The 18,529-nt window shown below is 44.5% G+C and overlaps 3 gene segments (V, D, J or C); all 3 read right to left on the reverse strand.

The window, feature by feature from the left end:
- Positions 1-2,535: 2,535 nt before the first annotated feature.
- On the reverse strand, positions 2,536-3,230 carry LOC116872846. The segment is given in 2 exon segments: positions 2,536-2,891; positions 2,991-3,230. Coding segments are annotated over 2 exon segments (483 nt in total).
- Positions 3,231-7,380: 4,150 nt separating this feature from the next.
- On the reverse strand, positions 7,381-8,273 carry LOC116873458. The segment is given in 3 exon segments: positions 7,381-7,673; positions 7,772-7,902; positions 8,231-8,273. Coding segments are annotated over 3 exon segments (432 nt in total).
- Positions 8,274-13,198: 4,925 nt separating this feature from the next.
- Positions 13,199-13,790, reverse strand: LOC116872855. The segment is given in 2 exon segments: positions 13,199-13,572; positions 13,691-13,790. Coding segments are annotated over 2 exon segments (423 nt in total).
- Between the last annotated feature and the right edge of the window lie 4,739 nt (positions 13,791-18,529).

The following is an 18,529-nucleotide window of genomic DNA, read 5'->3' on the forward strand; positions in this document are numbered from 1 at the left end:
ATTGGAACCCTTCTACATTGCAGATGAGAATGTAAAACAGTGCAGCTCCTGAGAAAAACAGCTTGACAGTTCCTCAAAAAGTTAAACATAGAACTACCATATGACCCAGCAATTCCACCTCTAGGTATATGCCCCAAAGAAGCGAAAACAGGAACTCAAACAGATACTTGTAGGCCAATGTTCATTGCAGAATTATTTATAAGAGCCAAAAGGTGGAAATATTCCAAATGTCCATTGACTGATGAATGGATATACAAATGCAATCTGCCTATACAATGGGATATTATTTGGCCATAACAAGGAATGGAGTTCTAATCCAGGCTACAACGTGAATGAACTTTGAAAGTCTTATGTTCAGTGGAAAAAAAAAAAAAAAAGAGCCAGACACAAAAGGAAGAATATGGTGTTTCTATGTGGCAAATTCGTGCAGACAAAAACTAGATTAAACATTACTAAAGCCTTATGATAGGAGAGGTGAAAATGTTTCAGCCTGGTAATTTTGAAGTCATAACTTATTTTGCTATACAATACTTCGATTCTAAGTAACGCTGAGAATCTATCCACATAACTAGTGGTAATTCGTGTTTACTCTTACGTGAATTACCTAGATTAAGTATTGCCATTTTTATTGGGTGTTCTTTCTTATCAAGTAATAAGAATTCTTTATTCCTTCTGGATGCCATTAGACAATGTCCACTATGCTACAGAAAACCAAACAGATCCTAAAATCTCAGGAGTTTAACTCTGTAGAGTTCTATTCTCATGACCCCAGAGCATAATGTGGCATGAACAGTTCTCTTCAGTGCTTGTCCACCAAATTACCATCCAATGAGTCAGGCTGATCCCATATTCTAATTTAGCAATTTATAGCTTGTGCATGCCCAGTTTATCACAGCACAGGAAAGAGAGTTAAAAGGTATATGCACCGAAAACAGTTAACACAGCCCAAGAATGTTGTGCTCAGAAAGGCTGCTTGCAAGATGGGCCACTGGCTGCCATCTGGGCACTTGGCTGGTAAAGTTATCTGTGCCGATACCAACTTTTCCCAACTAAGCAGGATGGTTCACTTTGCCTAGACTGTTCGTGCAAATGCATAGTTTATGCTGAACACAAGATTTCCTTCTGGGAGACTACAGTTTTAGTATGTGGTGAGCAGTGGGTGCCCCTATGAAAAGCCCCCAATAAAAACTTGGCCATTAAGTCACTAAGAGTCTCCTGTGACAGAAACGCCATACTCATGTTGCTGCCATTTGGTCGCTGGGGGAATGTGAGCTGTGTGTGACCCCCTCCAAGGAGGAGGAGAGCATAAGGTCATCTGCCTGTGGATTCCTTCAGACTCTACCTGTGCCTTTTCCCCTTGTGATCTGCCACTGAAGAATTAACTGGGTCACTGATACCTCTTGGCTCTGACTACAACTAGATGTGTCTCCCATGAATCCTTTTGGTGAAGCTCCAAATGTGGGTGTGTACTTGGGGACCCCCAACACGGTGCCATAGGATATTCTAAAAGGCAAGCCTTGGAATTGACTTAGATCATTTTTACACACTTCCCATTGTGCAGAACTTGGGTCATAGGTCCGCAAGGGAGGCTGGGAATCGCTGAGCAGCCATGGGGATTTGGTGAGCAGGAATGGTGTCTTTCACACCAAATCGTCATCACGGATTTGCACCCCGCATGTCTTTTCCCAGTCTGTGGCTTACCTTTTCATTTTTATGATGTGTTTTGATATAGAAGAGTTTCATGCAACCGAAATTATAGTTTTCTTTGTGGTTTGTGTTCTTCTGTGTCTCCACTTAAAAAAAAAAATCCTTCCTCAAATAAACGTCTAAGAATAGTTCTCTTAATTTCTTCTAGTAAAATTTAAGTTTTACTTTTCATAATTAAAAGTAGTCCTGAAATAGATTTTCATATGAGGGATGAAGTAGAGTTCCAGAAGTAAGAGGGAGGGGCATATGTTTAGTGAAGAAATAGCCTGTAAAAAAAAGATTCCAAAGGAGGAAAAGAACACAGGTCATACAAGGCAATAACTGAATGTGTGTGACTGTGGCTGGGACAGGGAGAACTGAGCAGACTGTGCAGGGTGATGGTGGAGAGACGGGGGTGGGGGGGTGCAAACATTATAAGACCTTGTGGTATTATTGCCTCATAGAAGAAAAGCAGCCAGGAGTAGAGACCATACAAGTGAAGGTCTATGACTTGCAAGTTGAAGGGTAGAAGAGGCCATGGAAAGGAATAAAGGAGTCACTGAAACCCAGATGGGGTAGAAGAATGTGGGGGCTTTGAGATTACCAAGGGAATCTTCATGTATCTCAACTAATCTTTTCCTTTCTGTGAGTGGAAAGAGAGACCAGCAGAAGAGAGAACTGGCAGGCTAAGGATGTTGGGATGATGTCCAGTCAGGGTTGGGACTGGCATAGAGACGGACTTCAACCCCAAGGGTCGTATTGCCAACTGTCCTAAGGCTCCCATGCTGGCAAGAGCAGTGACTCCTCTGGAGGCAGGGCCTTCTTGGGGCTTGGGCCAGGCCTTGGAGTTCAGGGTGACTCAGTCCAACTACATTTATGTGCAAAGAGGAGGCAGCTGTGCAGCGCTGTGGGGTAACTGTTGGCACAGAAGTACACAGATGTCTGGGAGGAGGTAACAGAAGGCAGTATGAAGTGGAACTCCTCTGTTTTTGGTCTGGAGATATTGTACCCATCGGAGACTTCTCCTTTTTGATAGCTGCCAATATTGATTGAATAATAGATCAGCCTCAGTCCATGTCCCAGGTCTTGTCGATACCAGTACATATAGTCATAGTTCTCTGTCTGGTGACATATCAGAGTCACCTTCTTTCCTGTCCTCGCGATCTCATTTCTTGGACTCTGGGTGATCTCAGCTTCCATGTGTCCTGTAATAGAGAGTGACAGAGACTAATGTTGTCATCTTAGGAGGAAGGTTTGTGTTGTGGTCTTGGGAATTCCAGGGAAGGAAGCCAGCCTACACTTACCTACCCACAGGAGACAAAGAGCCAAACAGAAGAGCCTGGTGACCATTTCCGGAGAAGGGCAGAATCTTATGTCTTCTAGTTTTGTTTTGGGGAAATAGAACTTGGGCACCCAGTCACTCAGTGACATCACTATCCTTGACAAATGCTTGAGCTGCAGAGCTAACCTGCCACACCCCTTCTCCACAGGAGCAAATCATTAATATACACAAAGTTGAGCGTCTCAGAAGGGGGAAAACTTGTTAGTTTGCTTTCTGAAGAACACTTATAGGTATACATACTTCTCCTCTACCTTATATCAAGAAAACTTGTTCCTCTATGAATTATATAAAATTCTTTATTTGCATAGTTACAATTTTTTCATAATATTTCTGTAGACTAAGAAATATTATTATGATGGTCCTGGTTCTTTGGTGACTTTACTGTTCACAATTTGCCTCCAAATACTTTTTAGTTTTTCTCTTTGCCTTAACTCTGGATAATTGGATGTTCAGCCCATAGTGATTTTCTTGTTTAAAATAACCATGTCCAGAAAGTTTTCAAAGTCTCAAGGTCAAGGTCATTGGAATTTGAAGGATTATTTTATGTTGCCTCACAATGCCCTGAGTGACGGGAGCCCTGCCATCTGCACTCAGGTCTTCATGCTCCCATGAGTCAAATCGTTCCCTTTGCTTCAGACGAGGCTACAGACACCAGGCCACATTCGTTCCATGACTCCGCTTTCCATGAGAAAAGAGGAAGCTCATTAGCAACATAGATGAGATATTCATCCACAGGTTCACATGTCTGAGGACCCCAGGGCCACAGGGAATTGTTTTGTCTCCATTCGGAAGGTCTTGCACCCACCAGATGGGTGAATATTGATGGAACCATACATTTGCTCTGGTGTCAAGCTTACGGCTCATCAATATCAGTACACACTGTTATTTCCTATATAGGTCATATCTCAGCGTGAGGCTTCTCTATTTCTGTGGCTGCATTCTTGACATACTCTTCATGGGTAATTCCTACAATAACACAACAGCGAGAAAGGACACGGAATCAGAAATTGGACACAAGGAGTGCTGCACAGAAAGGCTTGTGTGAACCCAAGGGCCTAGGCAAACCCAGGAAGGACTCTCCCCTTATGCCCAAGACTTACTTAGTTCCAAGAGACTAAGGATCACATAGCAAAGAAGTCTACTTCCCATGGCTGGTTTGATGCAAAATAAGGGGGGAGCTTTCCAGCAAGGACTCATATTCTTTGGGGTAGGGTATATGGGATCTCAAAGGTCTGAGGATTGTTCTCATAATGAAGTCCCAGAGGACCAGTATCCTCAAGGATGCTTAATTTTTTTCGAGAGATAAGCATTTACCAGGAATATTTCTCTATAAATTTATTTTTAAATTAATTATCGAGTCACAAATTTGTCACAAAATTTGCTAGAAATATAGACCTCATCTTGAAGCTTTATTTTTTGTTTTGTTTCGTTTTGCTTTTTTTGCACTGGTGTTTCCCAAACACCTGGAACACTTCTTACACATAGTCAACAGTGAAGGGTGTGTTGGCCATAAAGTCAGTGAAGAATAACTTCAAGCCCTTCTCATTCACGTAGGACCTTTCCAAGACTTAAAGAAAAAAATTTTCTGTCTTTTTCAAAGAGCACTGTAAAATTTATAAGGTTTAGGCTCCATAAAACCTGGATCTGCTCTGCACATGTGTTCAGTAAGTGATTGTTGCATTAATGAGGAAAATCCAGGCAGACTCTACTTCTGTAAACATAACCCTAATCTGTTCCGTTACAAATAGGTTTGGAACATTAAGGGAGCAGGGACCCATATGAGCCTGCTGGGAATTCAAAATAAACCAAAATGAACTGGGAAAAGATTTATTCGTATGTTATTATAAGACTTTGGGAAGTTGGATGGAGTTATAAATGAAAAAAAAAAAGGTGGTCTCTTCTAATGGGAAGGGTCTTCCAATGGCCTTCTTCCATTGCTATCAGAGAACAGGGAGGATGAAACCGGGAAGAAGAGAACCAGGATGAAGAAGCAATACTGAAGATATGTCAAGGCGTCAGGAGACGGATTCTACTGAGACCTTCTGAGAAGCCATGAAATGCCTCCTCGAATTGTCCCCCTGAATGCAGACACTGGAGGTTTCATGTCTTGGCTCCTGTCCTGCCAGGAGCATTAGCACGCCTGTAGCTAGATCTATGATGTCACAGGCAGCCCTGGGGCAGAAAGCCTGGGCATCAGGGCATGCATATGGGGCACGCTGGAGGCAGACTTGCGTGAACATAGCGTCCACAGCATTGGAGGGTGCAATCAGAGGCGGGACAGAAGGTCCTAGAGCTCCACCATGAAGGACTCTTTTGAATAAAACTGTACTTTTCCTTTATCAGATCTTTTGTGTGATCACCAACCACACCAAAACCACAATGTTCTGGAAGCACCACACCTTCTTGCATATCAGACTTAATATCAAACAGAGTGCTGTCACAGGCCTCATTTTCTCATTCCCATAAGAGGCAACTGCTTGCACTTAATTTCACATAATACATTATCAGATGACTGTATTTACATTTCAGATGACTTCGTGTCTGGCACACAGGTGAGTCAGGCCAAAGTAATCCGTGCCTGTCTTTGATCCCAGAGTTGCCCCCAGTAAATAATTGTGCTAGACCAGAGATTTATTGGAGTTACAAGGGAACTAAGATTTCTTGTGTTAGGCAATTTGTTTTATTTTTCTTGCATAAAATCTCTTCAAGACTCATATTATCGGCCTTAGTTTACAAGTGGAAAAACCCAGCCAAATATTTTTCCGGGTCACCAGTCCAAGGCAGGTCAGAGTACGAACAGATGGAAATCTTGGAAGTCCCCTTCAGCGGGTTGCCTCCGTGTGAAATGACTGTGTTGGGGCCAGCATTTCTGGAAGGCACTTTTGGTCAGTGTTCCAATTGTGAAGATATCTCCCTCTCCCCAAATGCAGAAGCGGGGTAGCAGTTAGGTTGGTGTGGCCTAGGGTTGAGCTCCAGTCTGATATCTGTGAGCTGTGCCTCCCCAGCCACTCACTTACACTGTAACAACTGGCCCTTTCACCTGCAGTGTGGATAAACTGTTCTAGCCCACGTAGGGCTCGAGAAAATTAATCGAAATAGTGTGCTTAAGTATATAGCACCAGGAAAATGATCAATAAATAAGGGAATTTTCTATAAGTTCACAGAAAAGGAATAGAATTAAAACCCTGTGTGTTCGTTAATAAGCTTATACCTGCCACCTGAAAATGGTTATGCCACACATTTACTAGCTGTGGGCTCTCTGCTGTTCTCTGCAGTTACTGGCCTAGCCAGAAGTAGCAATTTCAACTTTTCTTTTCTTTTCTTTTTTTAATATTTTTTATTTATTTATTTGACAGAGAGAGATCACAAGTAGACAGAGAGGCAGGCAGAGAGAGAAGGGGAAGCAGACTCCCTGCCGAGCAGAGAGCCTGATGCGGGGTTCGATCCCAGGACCCTGAGATCATGACCTGAGCCGAAGGCAGAGGCTTAACCCACTGAGCCACCCAAGCACCCCAGCAATTTCAGCTTTTCTGATGGAAAGTGCTAGAAGTAAGAGAGAGCTGCAGCCTCCTCAGACCCTCCCTCCTCCAGAATGTCCAATGGTTTAGAATCACTAGTTCTGTATTAACTCCCATTTCCTTGAGATTCCCAGAGGGCTCCTGTTTCCTTGGCTGAATCCTCTGAGAGATTGGAAACCCCCTGGTCCCTTAGCTCCTGTACTGGAGGATACCCTGGCCCCACCCTAATGGAACCTGATGGGACAGACACATATTCTCTGGCTTGAAGCTGATTCTAGAAGTGGGCAGGCAATAGCTATGATAACCCCACCCCATGATGTGCGACCTGCCCACCACAGCTCTGCTGGTCCTGAGATAGAAGACACAGTGGTCTGCTATATCTAATTGGTGAAACATCGTAAAATTTTAGGGAAATGTTGATTTCAGAGACCTAGCGACCTAGATTTGACTCCCGCCTCTGAGACTTTAAATAGGAAAATTTTTGGAAGTCCATGAGATACCGTTTTGTATCTATAATATGGCATACTGAGAGCTTCCTCATCTGTGAAATGGACATACTCATGTCTATCTTGCATTAAAACACATCCTGCACACCTATACCCTAACACAGTGCAGGAGCTCCTGCCATTTGCCAGGAATTTCGAGAATATTCAGTGAATCTGGGCCCCCAATGTTCAGGAGTGCTCTGGCTGAGCTCGGCAAGGCAGAGTGTTAGAAAAAAGCCTAGAAGCATCCTTGGAACTTGGCTGAGGCCCCCTTCCCTCTCCCTCTTACACCTTCAGCTGGGACAGGAAAGTTTGAGTACAGAAAGCCAGTCACGCTGCAGGGCTGTGTCTAGCTGCTGGCACAGAGATACAGGGCTGAGTCTCCTGGCTCCAGCAAGCTCAGGTCTAGTTGGGAGCTGCAGTTACTGAGCTGTTGAGCTGAGAACCGTTCCGGCATGTCTCCTTTGTCTCTCAGCTCCTGTTCATAATACTCAATGAGGAACTTGGGGCCCTGCCCCAGGGTCTGCTGGTACCATCGCACACTGCTGTGCCCAGAGACAGGTTCGCATTTCAGCACGGCCTTCCCCCCACTGCCTTGGATTAGGTGTCTGGGTGTCTGGATGACTTCGGCACCCGCCAGACCTGTAGAGGGAGGAGATAGTTGCTGATGACCTGGTCTAGGAAGGAATTTGAGATTCCAGCAGCAGTTCAAGTGATGTCCCACCTGAGCTAGGACTCACCTGCCCCCAGGAGACAGAGGGACACCCAGCAGAGCAGCTGGGTGCCCCTGCAGACCCAGACAGGACAGGATGGCGCATCTTCTGACTCAGGGCTCTGGTCTTCTTCCCTTAGCTCTGTTCGGAGGGCTTGCCTGTGACGTCACCGTTCTGATGTCACTGTCCTGGTTGGCTCCTGCAGCCACCCTGCACCCCCGCACCCTCCAGGCAGGCTCAGGGGCAGCAGGCCCCCTTCCATTCTGTCCAGCTGCCTCCCGGGTGGCTGGGGCGGGCTGCGCTGTGCTGGGTAGCCATCCCCCACAGCTTCTCTGTTTTCCTCTGTGCTCCTTTCTCTGCACCTGACTGGGGTTATTCAGGCTGCCCCACGGAAGCCTCATCAGACCCTGCACCAATGTAGGCTCCAAGAGAGGCCTTCACACCAAGAAAGGTGGAATTCATAGCTCCCAGTTGTGGCTAACACACCTGAGCATCAGTTAATGTGAGAAGACTGTGATCGGCCCCTCAGGTGTCAGCACTGACTATGATTGATCAGCAATCTCAGCAATCAGCAATCAGCTGGACCAAGACAAGCCTCTTTCTCCTTAACCCTCCCTCTCCCAGACGCAGCCCTCAGTGGTCCGCTCAGTGGAGCCACAGCCACTTCAAGTGGCCCAAGCAGGCCAGGTACAGGTTTGGGCGCCAGGATCCTGCAGGGCCCTGCTCTGGGTGATTGGACGCCCACCTATGTCTAGCTCACCCTTTGCACATGTTCATGAAGGAAGCGTGGAGCAAACATTTTTCCAAGAAAAGAATATATATTCTATATCTCAACAGTTAGTGTTCTAGGAAAGGGGATACCAGCCAGTCATCAGATGCCAGCTGCACTGGGGAAGTGATAGGACTCTGGGCAAAGTGTTCTCTTTAAGCAAAGGTAATTCCTGGAAAAGGCCGACTGTGGAGTTTTAGCGCCCCCAAAATGTAAGCGGCTAGGAAATAAACCCATCAGTCTCACGAAGAGGGAACTACATGTGCCATATGTGTATGTATATATGATATATATTAAAACCCTATTCATATATATGTATATATAATACATACATAGTAATAACTTGTTCACATCTTTTGCTCTTTTTTTAATTGAATTTTCTTTTTTATTGTTGATTTGTAGGAATTCTTTACATGGTGGATACCTGCCCTCTTTCAGATAGCCATCTATCCATCTTAATATCTTTTGATGAACAGAATTTTTAATTTTTGATAAAGAAAAATACACTTTTTCAAGATGAGAACATTTCTCGTCCTCAAGAAATCTTTGCCGACTTCAAGGGTGAGGAGGAGAATTTGCTGTTTTCTTTCAGAAGCTGTACAGATCATCGAGAATGTTGATCCAAGTCATAATTTTTTTATGACGAGGGTCTGCAAACTTTCCGTATTGAGCACAAGCCAGTCTCTGAGTCCACCACTCAGTCTGCCATTGTAATGGAAACGCAGCCAGAGGCAGTATGGACAGGAAAGAGCCTGGCTGTGCGCCTACCAAACTTTCCATTCAGATATGGAAATCTGAGTTTCATATAATTATCATAGGTCACAAAATGTCATTCTTTTTATTTTATTTCAACCATTAAAAATGTAAAGACCATGATTAACCATATAAAAGCAGGCAGAGGTCATGTTTGAGCTGTGGGCCTTAGTTTGCCCACTCCTGATTGACGGAGTGAGATGCAAGGATTGAAATTCATTCTTTTTCCATGTGGATATACATTTCTTCCAGCACCACTTGTTGAAAACACTATTTTCCTCTCTTTGTGCTACTTTTAGTGTTTGATCTAGAGATTATGACATGCATCTTTAATTTGTCATAGTCTGGCTGCAAAATGGTCTATTAACTCTAGGTCTTTTTATACATGCCCTTTATTAGGGGAAGAAAGTTACTTCCAATTATTTCTTATTTGCTAAGAGTGTTTCTCGGCAATGGGTGTTGGATTTTTCAACTGTTTTTTTGAGAATCTATAGAGATGATTGTATAATTTCCCTCTTTTTTTTGTATTTGATATAGTAAATTACATGGATAGTTTTTTAAATGTTAAAGCGACTGCACATTACTGAGATAAACTCCTCTTGGTCATGCTATGTTATCATTTTTAGATGTTACATTCCATATATTAAAATGTAAAAGGATTATTAATCTGTGTTCAGGGGGATATTGTTCTGTAGTTCTCGTACAGTACTCTTGTCTGATGTTGGTGGTAGCCGTGCTGGCCTCAGAATGAGTGGGGGATGATTTCTGAGCCTTCAGTTTTCTCCCTCCCTATGACTTTAGTGGTATCCTATCAATTTTGATGTATTTTCATTTTTATGCTGTTAAAACCACTTTGTAATTTCCCTTTGGATTTATTCTTCATCCCATGGTCAAGAATATACTATGTATGATTTAGATGCTTTTCAATGTCTTAATTCTAATTTCAAGCCCAGAGTCTGTAGTCCATCTGGGTACACAATCACGTGCAGCTGGAAGGAACACATATCCTGCTGCTGTTGTGTGAAATATTCTACTAACGTCAATTAGGTCACGTTGATCGATAGTGTTGTTCATGCCTTTTGCAGCCTTACTGACTTGCGCATGTGTGTTAACTTGGTCAGTCCATTACTGGAAAGTATTAAAACAATGGTTTTAATTGTGGATTTGTCTAGTCTTCCTTGCAGTACAACCCATTTTACTTCAGTATTTTGAAGCTCTAGGGTTTTTTTTGTTTTGTTTTGTTTTAGATTTTATTTATTTATTTGGGAGAGCAAGAGCATGAGAGGAGAGAGGTCAGAGGGAGAAGCAGAATCCCTGCCAAGCAGGGAGCCTGATGTGGGACTTGATCCCAGGACTCCAGGATCATGACCTGAGCCGAAGGCAGTCGCTTAACCAACTGAGCCACCCAGGTGCCCTGAAGCTCTGTTTTAAGAAGCATAAATACTTATGATTATTATGTCTTCTTAAGAGATGGCCCCTTTGTCATTTGGTTATGACTTTCTTTATCCCTGAAAATATTCTCTGCCCTGAAGTTTACTTTGTCTGATATTAATACTGCTCTCCAGCTTTCTTTGGGTGAGTAGTTAGCATGGTACACCTTTTCCATCCTTTTACCTTTACATTCTGAGTCTTTATAGTGCATTTCTGGAAGGTAGCACATAGTTTTTTTATTTAATATCACAATCTCTGTTTTTTAATTAGGGCATTTAGACTATCTTTGATGTGGTTATTGATCTGGTTACATTCATGTCTACCATGCTGCTATTGGTTTTTTATTAGTCCTGTCTCTTCTTCGTCTTTTCATTCTTTGTTAAACATCTTCTTGTAGATTAATTGGGTATTTTAATAACAATCCCCTTTTATCCTTTTTTGTTGGTTTATTAGCTAGAACTCTGTGTTTTATTATTTTAATTGTGATTCCACAGTTTGTGCCATATAGCTCTGCCTTACTGCATTCTACCTTCAAGTGATGTTATACCAGCTTACATAGATTATGAAAACCTTCCAATGATATGACACTCATCCATTATCCTCTCCCTGTCTTTATGACTGCTGTCATACATTTTACTTTAACATATTATAATCCCCACACTATGGTGGAATTATTTTGGCATAAAAAGCAAACTGTCCTTTAAAGACATTTACATTTTTAAAAACTTGCCTTTGGGTCACTAAGCATTGGGTTACTTGAAGTTCCCCCTAGCTCACCATTGCCCCTTTCTCCCTCTGTGTCATTATGAAATCATTTACTATTACACCTTTGAGATCATTCATCTTCTCTTCCTTAATGTCTAATTTGCTATTAATTCTACCCATTGTGTTTTTCATCACAGAAATATATTTTTATCTCCAGAAGTTTGATTTGGATTTCTAGTTAACTTTGAACATGTAGGATAGAGTTATAGCAACTATTTTCATACTTTTGTCTGCCAATTTGTCAAATTGGGATTTGTTTCTGTCCATTGATTTTTCTCCCCATGATGGGTCGTTTTCCCTGTCTCTTTGCATGCCTATAATCTTTGATTAGATGCCAAACATTATGTATTTTACATTTTCAGGTGCTCGGTGTTTCTGTTACTTCCACTGTATTCTTTGCTTTGTTCCGTGATTTGGTTACAATACTTGGAAACAAAAAGCAGACATTCCTAGCAGGCATATTCTCCTGGAGAATTGGACAAGCTGTTTCTAAACATACATGAAAAATACAGAGTCCAGCGTGGTAAAGAACTCTTAATAAAAAGGAACGAAGCTACCGGGAATTAGACTGCCAGATGTCAAGAACTATCATAAAGCTATAGTAAACAGGGCAGTGTGGTATTTGTGCGAGAACCGACAAGACCCAAAAATGTAACAGATGAGAGATGTAGGAAAACAGACCCACACATGTACAATGACTGATTTCCGACAAGTGATATTACACAGTGGTGAGGAAAGTATTCTTCATCCAAGAGCATTGGGTCAGTTGGAAAACCATCTGCAAAAACATCACTTGACTCCTTCCCCGTTTCATATACAAAGAATTAATTCCACCTGGATTGCAGACCCATGTATGTAAAAGGGGTAAAATATAAATAAGTTAGAGGGGAAATCTAAGAAAATACGATCATTTTGAAGTAGGCAAATATTTTCTAGACACCAGAATACAGAATCCAAACCAAAAAGGGGGAAAAAATGGAAGGATTTCAGATTAAGAATTTCTGTGTATCAAAAGCTACCATTAAGAGAGTGGAAGAGGGACTCACAGAGTATGCATGTGTGTGTGCGTCTGTGAGTACAAAGGTGTGTGTGTGTGCGTGTGGGTGTGTGTGTGCACGCCAAGTGGAACCTTCCTACACCTCTGGTGCGAGCATCATTTGGCCTAACTACTTTCAAAATGTCAGAGTCCCAAATGGCTGATACAACTAACATTCAGGTCTCCTTTGAATCACTTCCTTTTAGCTCCTTCTCAACTGGAGTTCCATTTTATATAAACCTCGGTTAATGTGTATCATGGTTGTGGCTGACAGTTGTTCTGGATTAATTGATCTCAGAGGCAATTGTTGCCAAGGATTCTAATTTATTTATCTTTATGGCTGGTAGCTACACATGGCCTTAGCAGTGTTTCAGATTGGTGGGCCCATCCCTGGGCCTATAGTGCGGCCTGAATAAGGGACACGGAGTAACCGGAGTTTATTATAAATGGGCTGAAACTTCATAGTTTTACAAGAGAATATGTCACAATACCTGAGACTAAATTCTGATATTCCATCCCAATTATAAAATCTTGAACTGTATAAAGGAATCCAAAAAGCATATAAGCCAAAATTATTATAAGCCAAAAGATGTTCTGATATTTTGAAGGTTATTTCCTGACGTTTTACTATCAGAAGAACAGCTGAAGTCCCAAATGCTCTTATTACCCCTGATGAGGAAGAACAGGGCACTTCCTTTGTTCAGAGATCCTGTGAGCTAGGAGAAGTGAGCACACGAGGTTTGTGAAGAGCAAGGAGGTGATGGTGCCCCACTGTGGTGGGACTGCTGGCACAGAGGTACACAGCCGAGTCCCCCTGCTCTGCACGCTGGATCTGCAGAGTGGAGTTGGTCCCCTCAGACCTCTTGGCCGAGAACCGATCATTGGTCATCCCTGATTTGTCCAATGCATCCTTGTTATTGAAGTAAACCAAAAATTCCAGGCCTTTCCCCATGGTCTGTCGGTACCAATAAAGGCTAATATGACCAGAAATGGGATCACAACTGAGAGTTATATTTTGGCCCCTCTTTGTGACCCTGTGCCTGGGGAACTGGGAGACTCCGGGTCCTGCATGACCTGTGGAGATAGAAGTTGGGCACAGTCAGGAGAAATGGATTGTCCTCCCGGCATGTAATCATCGCTCACACTCACACACAAGCATTCGCTGAAACCGCTTGGTGTTCTGAGAACTCACCTTCCCCCAGGAGACAGAGGGTCACCCAGCAGAGGAGCCTGGGGTCCATGGTGGAGTCAGGGCTGGGCTGGGCGGTTCCCCAGATGGAGGTTTTCTCATGAGCATGAGCAGAGAAGGAGGGAGGTCACTTGCCTGCACAAGGCAGTTCTCCCAATGACATCACTGAGCCTCAGAATTGCTTCTATCACTTGATTAAATCTAAGGTGCCAGCCACTCTGAGATGCACCATTCTGCTGTGGACTGTTAAGGAAGAAAAAACTGATTGTCACTCATACTCAGAAGTGTTAAAACACAAAACATCATGAAGCTTAGAATGAATGGACACTGGTCATTGGAAATTAACTTGACGTAATCACGAATTCTGTCACCTCCTGGCTGTCTGTGCTCTGAACCATGACGCTCAGCTGCCCCACACTCGGCCCCTGGCCGGTGTCCTCTGTCTCTTAGGGACTTTCTCAGCTTGCGTGTCAACAGCACTTCCAACCTGAGGGATAGAATGCTGACCTTTCACCTTCTCTTGAGTGTTCTTATTTCGACCTCAACCATGGGTTTGCCTGGTCACATCAGTGGTTTGGGCACAGGGCACGTGGAGGTGTGGGGAGGGGCAGTCACACCTGTGTCCTGAAAGCAGTTTGAATTCACTGTTCAGACCTACAAGGGGGTGGGATGATGCTCCTGGCAGGTACTGATCTAAGTTGGGATCTTCTATTAATTCTGGAGATGAAAAGCAGAATTCCTTCTCTTCATTCATTCATTTCCATACTGCTTTTTGTCCTCAACAACTTATCATGGTGACTCTGGTGTTTCTAAGTCACTTCTAAAATAAATAAAGGGCACCTGGGTGGCTCAGTCAGTTGAGTGTCTGACTCTAGATTGCAACTCAGGTCATGATCTCAGGGTCTTGGGGTGGAGTCCGAGTTGGGCTCCTCACTCAGCGTGGGGGTGGGGAGGGTCAGCTTGAAGATTCTCTCCCTCTGCCCGCCCACCCCCGGTCATGTGTGCTCTCTCTCTCTTACTCTCTCTCTCAAATAAATAAATACATATTTAAAATTAAAAAAAAAACAGTAAAATAAATGTTTCTCTTTCTCTCTCTCAAATAAATAAATCTTTAAAAATTAAAAAAATAGCAAAATAAAGAAGTGTTCCCAACATCTCCCCCGAGGAGTCAGACCATTTCACATTTATTCTGGTGAGAGGTATGCAGTAAAGATGGGGGGCGGGGGTTGGGTAAACTGATGCTTGGCCTCCTTAAAAGTCTGCTTAGTGACTTGATTGCTCATTTGCATTCCTGACATAGCTTTCAAAACCTTATCAGCGGCCCCCCTCCAATAAGGAATGATACCCAAATCCTCCCAAAACAAGATAAGATGCCTCTGAGCTGTGATGTGGGGAAACTGGCCTGCTTCTGGCCCCTGGAGTCTTCTCCAGCACAGAGGGGCTTATTAGGGTGCCCCGTCCAACCTCCACTCTGACCTTCAGCACTACCTCCAGCTTTCACACCACATGGCCAGCCTTCACAAGGAAAACGTTAGTGGCGCTGTTAATTTCACCTTCGATGTACATTTTCCCATTTTCTAACCACTTAACAGTCCAACTGATCAGAATCAGCTTGGATTTTGATTAACTTCGTTTTCCTGTACATCTTATACGCTTGAAGGGAACTCTCCCCTTTCCCTCATTTTAACAATCCCTTCTCACAGATTTCCCTTCCCTCATTATCTGGCTGCATGTTGTGAAGGAATGATTTTCTCAAAGCTCAGCTCTCTGGGGCCTGGCCACCGACCAGACCAGCTGCCTCTAGGACCTCTCCAAGGTCAGTGTCATGATGCCTTTCCCTCCAGTGGTTGTGGGACACACACACTCCCTCCTAGCCTTGGTGTGTGGTCTGAAGATGGACAGCCCCTTCCTCCCTGTGACCCTGTGGTTGCTGCGTCTCCCACACAGACACCATCAGACTGGCATCTGTAATCTGGTTCCATTTATCACCTCTGGGTCCATGCAAAAGGCCATCAACCCTTCTGAGCCTGAGCCTCCTCTACACAGGATTAAGTCCACTTCACAAGGTCTTATGAGGAGTAATGGACAGATTGCATAGTCCGTGGTGGATGTAGTAAGTGCCCACGCCTGTCTTCCTCTCAGTCTTGTCACGTAAGGGGATGTGGCTGGAGCTCGCAGACCTCCAAGCTTATGAGTGATGGAAGAGCCCTACTCATCCTCCAGGAGCCAGAGTCTGGAGAACGTGGGAGCTTGAAGAAGCATCGTCACTTAAGACCAGTCAGAAAAGGTAGACAGTAGATGACCGAGTGTCCATGGACCTGTCACTCCCTTGTGCAACATGAAGCATCAGATAGAAGCAAGTTAGGTCTGTGTCTACCAAGCCAGACAAATGAAATGCAAAGTAGATTAAGGGGGAGAAGTGTGCATATGGCAACTAATGTGCACATGTCGGCCCACTTTTTGCAGGTGTATTTCAGTGGAAAGGTTTGCAGGACCCCAGAGAAGAGAGTTGGTAGGAAACACAACAGAACGTTGATATTGGCTACCCACCTAAGACAGGGACTGATGGAGGTGTGTTTGGAGAGGGGAGAGGATTATTAATGCTTAACATCTTCTTTGTACATTGTTGATTTTTTTTTAAATTACAAAAACATAGCTTAACCACATGGCAACTTTATATTCAGACCCTTGATGGGGTTTCAGGATGTGTGGTGTCTAAATGGGCAAAGTCTAGAAAGGCACAGGTCATGGAACACTTAGCAATGCCACCCCCCTTTTTTAATTTTTACTTTTTTGAATATGTGCATACGACTGGCCTCTCACTGGTATGGCAGGGCAAGCAGTGAGGTGGACGGGTCTGATGATGCCTTTAACTGGTGCTATGAATAAACACGGTTTCTCTCTCTGAGGGACTGACCACCGCTGCTGGGGAATGTAGGTCTTGCCTGACTCCTCATTACAGAACAAGCTTGCGTCAGTCCCTTATTTGAAAAAGAAGGGACATGAGCGCCTTCTAGTGCCTGTCTTTCCAAACTCAGCAAAAATAAGTACATGTTTCCAGGGCTAGAGATACCTGTCTTCTTGTTCCTAATTCGACCAGCAACATTATTACAACGCTGATTGTGATGTGATCCCAGGGTTCGTCAATAGGTCACAGCCTCCTCAAATAAGGTTTTTGCAAACGAGTGGGAAGAGCTGCTGTCCCCGGGGAAGATGTTCTGGCTCCAGTCTTTATAAGGTTGGACCCTGAATAAGTAGTCTATTTCTGATCTTCTCTGCCTCAGGAGAGGAAACTGCATTAGTCTTCAAAGCATTGATGTGAATCATTCAGGCAAAACTGGGGTTTCAGTCTGTCCTTGGGCCATTCTGGGCGTCCGTTTGATATTTCCACCCTGAAGGACTCTTAAAATTCTTCAAGGACTAATACACAGACTCTCTCTAAAAATGGAACATCTGGCATGGTCTCAGTAGGTACCTGGGTGTTCTTCCTTCTGCTATTGGCACTGAGGAGAACAAGGGGTTAAAGACATCCATGCTCCCCACACAGCTGAGGTTTACAGTTTAGAGAGTGAGAGGCTTTCCAGTAAATGGGGTCGTGTACAAGGATCGCTGAGTACTGGAAGCTTTGAGCACCTGGGGTACCGAGACTGACCCAGTCATCCCATGAGCAGTGCTCCCTTGATGGGGTGCTCGCCAACGGGAGAGCTGCAGCAAGGGGGACGCAAATGAGAGACCTGTGTTGATGCAGGAAGAACAGCCTTCCGTTGGGGAGGAAGGTGACACCGGTGGGGAATGACAGGAGCTGAGCCTGGTGTGGTGGAGGCAGAAATAAGAGCAAACGGAGTGCGGAAGGACAGCCAGGAGTGGACAGGTGGGGACAAAGTCTCTGGATGAGATGCAAATGCCCTGGGGCAGACGGACTCATCCACGGCTAGTGAGAACAGGAATCTAGACCTGTGGTGTCAAGAGTGTTGGATTTCAGGGGCACCTGGGGGGCTCAGTCAGGCGGCTGCCTTTGGCTGAGGTCATGATCCTGGGGTCTTGGGGTAGAGCCCTACGTGGGCTCCCTGCTCACCAGGGAGTCTGCTTCTCCCTCTGCCTTTCCCCTTGCTTATGCTCTCTCTCTTGCTCTCTCTCTCTCTCTCAGATAAATATATAAAATTTTCAGGAGAAAAAAAACAAAAAGAACATTGGATTTCAAATGGTCTTCCCTTTCTGTAAGCACCTGGGTAAGCGGAATGGCTCTGAAGTCCCGAGCTGTGACAGCTGTGATGGCAGAGCCACAGAAGGGCTCTGTGAAAGCTCCAGAAGAAGGGCTCCAGAAGAGGAGACTGGGTCCCCATGCTGGGAAGTCCAGGAGAGGATGCCCTGGGACAGTGTCCTCCCTCACCAGGGACAAGCCCAAGCCCGTCTTCTGTTGGCCTGTCTATGCAGGGGAGGTGACTCTGGGGTGCCGGCTGGAATGAGAGGACACAGAGGTCAGGGACAAGAGGACGGCATCTTTGGCTATGACAGAAAGTCACAGGCCCATGGGGTATTTCTCCTTTGTGCAAGTGGTACTCTATCGGCTTAGCCCAGCTTGGGGTCCTGTTGACGTCTGTACATGTCTGGCCATGGACAGCAGTCACGAGCATCTCAATGTCCCCCTCTGTCCTGCTCTTGTTCTCTTGGGGTCTGGATAGTTCCAGCATCCAGTCTCTGACTGTGAGAAGCCAGAGCTGGAGTCAGTGCCAAAGAGGGATCCTGCTAGGGTAGAAACACAGTAAAGTCCTAGGATAGGGCTTAGTGTGCCCAGGAAAGGGCTTTGCGGGGGAGGGGGATCCCCTGCCCCAGCAGACAAAG

Source organism: Lontra canadensis, unplaced genomic scaffold (assembly GCF_010015895.1).
Source record: "Lontra canadensis isolate GAN:19392208 unplaced genomic scaffold, GSC_riverotter_1.0 scaffold2, whole genome shotgun sequence".
NCBI classification, from domain to species: Eukaryota; Metazoa; Chordata; class Mammalia; order Carnivora; family Mustelidae; genus Lontra; species Lontra canadensis.